General features: G+C 41.0%; 1 protein-coding gene across 1 annotated transcript; it reads right to left on the minus strand.

The window, feature by feature from the left end:
* Positions 1-2,499: 2,499 nt before the first annotated feature.
* pou3f3a (POU class 3 homeobox 3a) lies at positions 2,500-5,087 on the minus strand. Its single transcript, XM_065962591.1, has one exon. It carries the CDS (start codon positions 4,516-4,518, stop codon positions 3,238-3,240), a length of 1,281 nt encoding a protein of 426 aa, XP_065818663.1. The 5' UTR covers positions 4,519-5,087; the 3' UTR covers positions 2,500-3,237.
* Between the last annotated feature and the right edge of the window lie 3,504 nt (positions 5,088-8,591).

Below are 8,591 nucleotides of genomic sequence, written 5' to 3' on the forward strand. Positions count from 1 at the left end.
GCTATTATATCAGCAGTTTTTTTTTTTATTGGAGGAGGTAATGACATGCTAAGTGTTTGACTCCAAACATTTAGTGATGCAAGAAACAACACTATACAATTAGGAATTAAACCGCTTGTTAGTAAGTATCAAGTAAAAAGCATGCACTACATGTTTTGTTCTTGTCTTAAGCACATTTTCACTTCATATGTGCTCAGCCATTGAGGTATTTTTTGGGTTCAGGTTACTGTAACATCATCAGATCCCTGTATTAATATTCAGAGAGGACACCTCAGCGTCGTGTGATGACAAAACCTCTTTAAAGAGTTTTTTTTTTATCCCCCCAATTCCAGCCTTATCTCCCATCTTTACATCGCAAAGCTTTCAGAGGATCACACTGCAATCCCACAAGCTTAGATTCTGCCTCCATTTTTTTTTTATTACAGAACTCAGGCTCTTGCAAGATGTAGGAACCCATCATTTCAAAACGCAAAGTTAAATGACTACAGTTGAAATACGCCGTCATTCTTCCACCTCTGTGTGATGTAACTGTGACAGATAAGAGCTTTTTTTTTTTTTTTCCTTTTCTTTAATATTGTGTTTTTTCTACATGTAGACCACAACTTGTTTTCCTGATATGATTCTGTTTATTTTAGCTAAGTGCCAAGTAATTTGAGGCTGACTGTAGCTCTATGCAACCCCAAAGAAACTCTGAGAAGTTGGTTAATTTTCTGAATTTCTTGGCTTGTGAATTATGTCATCTTGTCTGCTCAAGTTTGAGTTTGTCCAAATTGTTATTTATGGTTAAGTCTTCTTACTTTTCACAGGAATCGTACTTCAGCTGAAATACTTTAAACACCAACAACCTTTTGAACTATTTCAACACTTGTGTCAAATGGATCTATAGATCTCTAGGTGTTTGCACAATAGGCAGGTTACATCAACATGTCTCCGTACTGCCGTCAGCTTATTTACAGATTGAACATTTACTTCAGATGACGCAGGCATACGTGTAAAAGAAACCACCCATTCATACCTGCAGACTGCTATTTATAACCCCCAAGACCAGAGTTTCCTTTAAATCCTGCCCATGTTCAGTGAAAGCACACACACACAGACACACACACACACACACAGAGAGACACACACACAGCTTGAACACTTTTGGACTTATTTGTGTAAAAGAAACAAACACTCTGACTCTACTTCAAAGTTTAGCTTTTGCAGTCTTGCATTAACTTTTGTCTTTGTGTTAATTTGCTACTAACTGACCTTTGAAGTTTCACCACTTCTCTAATCCTTTTTTAGTGTTTATCTTTTTATAATCAATCACATATTTGATCTGCTGTGTGTCTGCATGTGTCTGTGTGTGTGTGTGTGTGTGTGTGTGTGTGTGTGTGTGTGTGTGTGTGTCTGTGTGTGTGTGTGTCGAGTACACAGACAGAAAGAAGGAACTCCTTTTTCAAAGACGGCCTATCTGCCAAACCCATCATCATCATCATCTGTGGCAAAAGCATCCGCCGCCTCGCGTGTCGCTCTATCTCGCTGTCACCTTGGCAACCGCTGCCGAGGTGAACTGCCAGCTGGGATAGCCGACCTCTGCTGGCTGTGATCCACAGAGCTGCGGTCCATCCATAGCTCTGCTAGAGGTATGTGTGTATGTATGTGAGCGGACTGGCACGCAGAAATGTAGAGGCAAACTTCAACGAGACAGACTCGTGTGATGAGTTCAGTCAGTTTCAACAAAGTCAACCAGGATTAAAACAACTTAGAGGCGTAAGATTTGGGAAACATTGTTTAGCTTTAGTGGCAGATGATGAGGCTATAGAGAGTTATGTTACAGTATGGATGGTGATAACCTAATGAGAGTGAATAGCTAATAACTTTATTTATTGACTCATTCATCTAATTTAAATGCTTGAATAATGGTTTCATCATGAAAGTTAAGAGTTTCAAAAAGCCTGTTTGCCTTAAAAGATGTTTATCAATCACATTCTGCTTTATTGGACCAGTGCTCCATAACGTAAAGTTATTGAGTTTATGATCAGTTGGGGATAAGAAATTCATCTCATATAAGAATCGAGGATGTGCTACGCTGCAGAATTTACATTTTTTGCTTAAAAACTGACTAAAATATTTGATACTTTTTCATTTTTTTGTCAACTGTTTTATCAGTTTCTTGTCTTTAAAAATGGCACACATGCTCTCCAAACTGCTGAGAAAGCTGAGGCACAGCAGGCAGCACAAATCTCTTTTACAACTTACTAAAATATGATGCCTCTTAGAACTTCTTTATGTTGCTTATGGGACAGTGAGTTGCCGTTTGTTGACTTTAAATATGACTGAAATTTGACTTTTTTACATTTTAAACTGTAATTTTTAATATGCCGATTTTGTTACTGAAAAGCAAGAGAACACATTTCAAAAATGTTTCACACCTAAGTTTGGTGTGTGTGTGTGTGTGTGTGTGTGTGTGTGTGTGTGTGTGTGTGTGTGTTCCTTCATCTTAACACAACTCTCTTTCATTTTTGGTCGAGTTTATTAAATAATTATACTATTCCATGAAAATAAACACAGTGGAAAAAAAATAAATAGTCCAAATCATCACACGGGAATACACAGCATGAATAACTTTTACATGATTAGAGTTGAGTTTAAAAAGTAAGTTTGCTATGCAGGAAAACACAATACTGCAAATATTTCAAAAATGTATTTTTGATCATGTTAAAGTGAAATCAAGTGACACACAACACAAAGTGAGAAACACGCTTAAAGGGAGGGGACATTATTGCTCATATAAAAACGACTTTATGCTGAATAAAGCGCATGAAATCAGTGTCTTTCATTAAAGAAATAACTACAGCCTGTGGGACATCAGAACCTTCAGCTTTTACAAGGGAACTTTTATTTTTAACATTACAGAGAAACCTAAATAGCTCTTTTCTTTGAACTTCTTGTCTTATCTGATCAAAACTCCTTCTGTAGGCTCTTTGACAAAACATCCTTCAATAGATTACAGTTATCCCTTTAGACATATTGTAGTTAAGCTGTTCATTTTTTGTCCCAAGGACCCATTCTGTGCGCAGAAAAACACCCTGGAGATGCATAAAAAGAAGACACAGGTCCGGCTCTGAAATGAATTCACAACATCATTGTGGGGTCAGATGACACGTGGAGCTGTAAGAAAAGTTACTCAGGAGGAAAACATGAATTGTATTCAAACACTTGCTGGTCAGGTATCTTTTGTTGGGACTGTTTTCACGTGTCGCTGTACATCCTCTTGCAGTCTATGGAGGGGGACGGCGTGTCAGGTCCCATGCTGCCCACCTGTGAGTATGCATCCTCAGGGGTGCGCGGCAGTCCAGGCGGCGTCATGCGCTTCTCTTTCTGCCTGCGGTTGCAGAACCAGACCCGAACCACCTCCTTCTCCAGCTGCAGAGTCTCCGCCAGAGAGTTGATCTCCTGCGCGGAGGGTTTGGGACACTTGAGGAAGTGGCTCTCCAGCGCGCCTTTTACGCTCACCTCGATGGACGTGCGCTTTTTCCTCTTCCGGCCCTGCGTGGCGATCTTGTCGATGCTGGTCGGGCTCCCGGTTGTGGAGTCGGCCTCCTCCAGCCATTTGTTGAGTAGAGGCTTCAGCTTGCACATGTTCTTGAAGCTGAGCTGCAGCGCTTCGAACCTGCAGATGGTGGTCTGAGAGAAGACGTTCCCGTACAGCGTGCCGAGGGCTAAACCCACGTCCGCCTGCGTGAAGCCCAGCTTGATGCGTCGCTGTTTGAACTGTTTGGCGAAATGCTCCAGGTCGTCGGAGGTGGGGGTGTCCTCGTCTGAGTGCGGTTCGTGGCTGACCCCGTGGTGCTGGTGATGGTGAGCGTGGTTGTTGTGGTTGTGATGGTGGTGATGATGGTGGCTCCTGTGGTCCAGCTCCGGGGATTCCCCGCGAACCAACCCGGCGTGCATGAGACTCTGGCCTGTGTGCGAGCTGAGCATCCCGTTGACAGTGAACCCCCCGGGCTGAGAGTAAATCAGAGACTGCTGCTGCTGCTGCTGGTGCTGCTGCTGCCCCCCCTCACCGATGCTTATGTGCGACGCGGAGGAGCCTCCCCAACTTCCCGAGTGCGCTTGATGGGCTCCAAGATGTGGCGACCTGTGGTGCAGAGCTGAGCCCGGATGGAGGTCCTCTCTGTTTCTCTTCACGTCCTGCGGCTGGGTGCTGGGGGGCCACGGGGAACCCGACTCGGCTGCTGCCACCGCGGCTGCGGCTGCTGCGGCTGCCGCGTGAGGCAACGATGTCACCCACTGATGGGCATGGCTCAGCATGTGGCCCCCGTTGCCCCCCACCATCGCACCCTGCATGAAGTCACTCTGCACCATCTTCACCGAAGGGTCCCCTCTGTAACCGGAAGAGACCGTGGTGACAGCTGGGTTGCCCGGCTGCATGCCGCCACCTCTCCGGTCAGAGTGGAGGACCGGGCCGGATAGAATCCTGCTGCTGGCGAGGTATGGACTCGAGGTGGCTGTTGCCATGTCCCAAAGCATAAATGTGAAGCTGTGTTTGTCTCTTCTTAAGTCTCGGATAAGTCTAATCCATTAATAAATTCAGTCTAACTCAGCAAGAGCGACAGAATTACGTGATTGGCGAATAGAAAGTGCCAAATCACTCCATGCAGGCTCAGATGCTAATTTAAGTAAAAAAATTAATTAAAAAAAGAAGCAGTTTGCAGGTGCAAGGAAATGTGTGACAAGTACACTTTTTAAAATCCCTGTGAAAACAACTTTCTTCAAAACTTTTCTCTGTCCCGTGTGCTCCGCTGTGCGTAAATCACAGACCTGTTAAAAATGGAAAAAATAACGTCTCCTGTCCAAACTGAGAAGCATTTGAATCGTCCACTCACTGCCCGTTTCCTTGAAATCAACAAAAGACAAAAATGTTTAAGACCAAAACTTTAAAACCTTCCCGGTCCTCTCGGTTTCACACACTCCATCTGCTGCTGTACCCCGGTGCGTCCTCTTCAGAGCGAGGGAGACGAGCATGTGTGTTTACGTTGTGCCAAAGCTGCGTATTCCTTCTACCATCTCCATCCAATTAGAGCAGAAAGCCTCTGAAGAGCTCCCGCTGATTGGACGCGCAGACAGAGAGGAGTGTGTACTGTGTGTGTGTGTGTGTCTCATTCGAGCCTCGGGTGCACAAAGTTAGAGCTGCAGGGAGAAAGCAACAATGAGATGGAAATATAGCATATATTTAAATTTAAATGAAGATTTTTAAAAAAAGAGACAAAGAGATAGAAGAGTGTTTCTGTGTCTTTAAGGACGCGTGAAGTGAATCATTTTGTAACCTTAAAAAAATCCAGCAAAAACCTCAAATACAGACAATTATTTTGGATTATTACATTACATATTACATATTAGTAGTATCTCCACGTATTGTTGTTTAACCCTTGAAAGAAATGATCATTCCACAGACTGCTGGAAATTATGATACTTTTTTTTAAAGCGTTGTATTTTGTACTATAGGCTGTGTGTATGTCCCTCTTCAATAACAACACTGACCCGCTTAGACCTGTGTCAAGGATACTTAAGTCTTCTTTGGGTATACATAGGGGGTTCGTACGAGTCTTGCATCTTAATGTGCTCTGCTTTTCTCATGGTAAAGGAAAAGGCCACAGTGGCATGACGCACCGCGCAGATGAGCGCTTGAAAGTGCACAAACGCAGTCAGTAGACCTAGTTAGATATCGCCTTCCTCTAACAAGCAGGTTTTGGTTCATGTTGGCGAGCTGGTCAGTTTAAAGGATGGCATGTTATTTGAAAGTGTCTTGGGAAATTTTCGCCTCGGATTCAAAGGCCTTTGGAGAGTTCGGCTGCGATGGGAGTTTTGTGAGGACAGGAGAGAGACCAGGTGCAGCCTTATAAAAGTGCTAATTTATGTTTTTTTTTTCCAGCGGATTTGTTTTGGATCGTTTCCAAAAGGTAAAAGATAAATAGTCATAAGAAATGTATTTGGCCAAATCTGCAACTGTGACTTTTATCAGAACTTTAACTGTTCGTCACTGTATAAATCCAAAAGTTAGACAAATCATCTGCACGTTTGTAGCAACATAAATATCCTTTCTGATTTATCAGCACAAGTATGTGTTTTGTTATCCTGTTTATTTAAATTTGGCTGTGCTGATGTTCAGAAGCAAATTTAAAAAATTTAAGTCCATGCATAGTTTAAATGTATCTTTGAGAGTAATGCACATCACTTTATCACAACCGGATGAAGAACTTTAAAATAACTTTTTGAATTTTAAAGGAGCCAAAAGACTACTCCCTTTACAGCTCAGTTCAACTATGCTGACAAACAGGCTGAATAACAAAATATATGACACAACACAATGATGTGAAGTGAATAAATGCACACATATTCAAATATTTTCCTTTAATTTTCATAAAGGCACAATAAATAAAGTTATGATTTTACACCAACTTATAACAATTCCAGTGACAAGTCATTTGTAACAAGTTTAAAAGTATACATTATTAACTTAATCTAAATAATCAGCTTAATGTGAGTGGACATGCTGTTGAATATCTTTTTAGCTGATGTGTTTGCCACCATAATAACACATCTGTAGCGGGGGAACACTAAAAACAAAAGAAGTTTTAGAGCGCTTTAAAATGCAACATGTTTGAACCTGAAACCCCAAAAATGTTCAGTTTATTGTTTTGGTTTTCTGAATCAATCTTTACCCTTAAAGTTACATTGTCTTTGTGCTGTTAAGAATTTTTAAATGATGTGAAAGTTTATGTGAAGTCAGCACATGACTTATAAGAGTTCTTCAGTGTTGAGTTGGTCCAGTGAGCTCAGCAGAATCACAGCAGTCATCTTAATGTTTATAACGGAAAGGTTTGTTTCCTCCCTCCCGGCACAAAAGCACCTCCTGACTGAACCGGCTGATCCTCCTCTACAGACACAGTCCATTTTATATACAATATATATATATATAGATCTATAAATACAGTTTATCAACGGCATGCATCGGCTCTGTGTAGCTTTCTAGTTGATATATTTAACAGTTTTGAAGTTGTCGACCTCAAATTCACAACTGATCACTAAATAATAGAATTCATCTCTCAGAGGTGGAAAGCAACAAACATGCTACACTACATATTTAAGATACTAACTTTACTTCTATCTTTACATTTTCTGCTTCTTTACACCTGACTCCACTACGAGGAGACAAATACGATTATTTTCCCACATTGATTCATCAGATCATTTGTTTTCCTATTTTAAATAAATAATGTGTTAATCAATCACAATGTGATGTTTTATTACTTCAGGATAAGGAAATTTTACAAGCTATCAGTATCAAATAATCAAACCTCACGTGAGATGTAACATTAAAGTCAAATATTATACGGAAGTCCAAAGTTGAACGTTTTGATGCATGGCTACTTTTTCTCTCTTTGTACTTTGCTGGTCTTTTTTCTGCCTTTAAGGAAAATGTGGAAAGCTTGAAAAGATCTTTGTCACATTTTGATATTGCTGCAATAAATGTATGAAGGAAAAAAAGAGTGTTTCTTATTTTAATTTACTTTATGAATGACTAATTGCTGAGACAATTAAACACACATAATAAGTGTATAAGCCTCGTGCATGATGAGGTTCCAGCCGGGGTTTTCCTTTTCTTTTCTTTTTTACATCTCGCAACCAGAGAGTCATTAAAAACTTCCAAGTGGCCCATAAATAAATAATTTAAAGCAGGTTAAAAATGGAAGTTTTGAAGGTGTTGGTAATCATTTATTCCAAAGACAATAAAACCTGTTTATGTCTATCTGCAGTCAGTAAAACACAGTAATGACAGAGCTGCCGTACACAAGCAGCACAGTGTTTGGAGCCTCGCAGCACAATGTAGAAAACCAGACGAGTCGGGGAATGCAGTAATGTTTTTCATGTGTTGTGCTGGCTGGTCACAGCGCTGGGTCTCTATTTGTTATTCATGAAGGAAGCTGGGTGAAGAGGCCTTCTTATGATGCACATTTTTCTCTCTGCTCTCTGCCTCTCTCCCTCTCTCTCCTTAAAACGCCCGACAACTGAGCAATGAATCTGTTGTGTGCTGTTAAAGTGATACAGCAATGAATCCAACGAAATAAACACGACACCATCAGCTAATTGACATTATTCTTTCTTTTAGATCCTCCTCAAATCATTCATACCCCTCTCTCTCTCTCCTTCTCTCTCTCTTTCTCTCTCTCTCTCTCTTTCTGTCTCTCATTGCCCTCTGTTGAGTCTTCAATATGCAGATCGGCCCATTTCTGCCCCCGGGCTGTTTTCTTTGGTAGACTTTTTGAAATATGCAAATGTTTCCAACAAAAAAATTGCAAAAGGAGGAAAGAATAAAAAAAGAAAACCTTCATCTGGGCTCCAGGAGTTTTTCCATTCAAAGAAGCAGATGATTTTGCAGCTTGTTCTCGCTCTTGTTCTCGTTTTATTTTGTCAGTTAATTGCGGTTAAAAAAAACAAAATCCCAACACCTGGCAGAAGTGTCTTTGGTGGCATCACAATCAATCAGTTCAAATGAAGTGTACAAACGTCACACTCTTTTATCAGGTAATATTGGATATTTT

Source organism: Labrus bergylta, chromosome 13 (genome assembly GCF_963930695.1).
Source record: "Labrus bergylta chromosome 13, fLabBer1.1, whole genome shotgun sequence".
Taxonomy (NCBI): Eukaryota; Metazoa; Chordata; class Actinopteri; order Labriformes; family Labridae; genus Labrus; species Labrus bergylta.

Coding starts and splice junctions, on each gene's coding strand:
- pou3f3a (XM_065962591.1), bottom strand. CDS start 4,518: ATGCTTTGGGACATGGCAACAGCCACCTCGAGTCCATACCTCGCCAGC.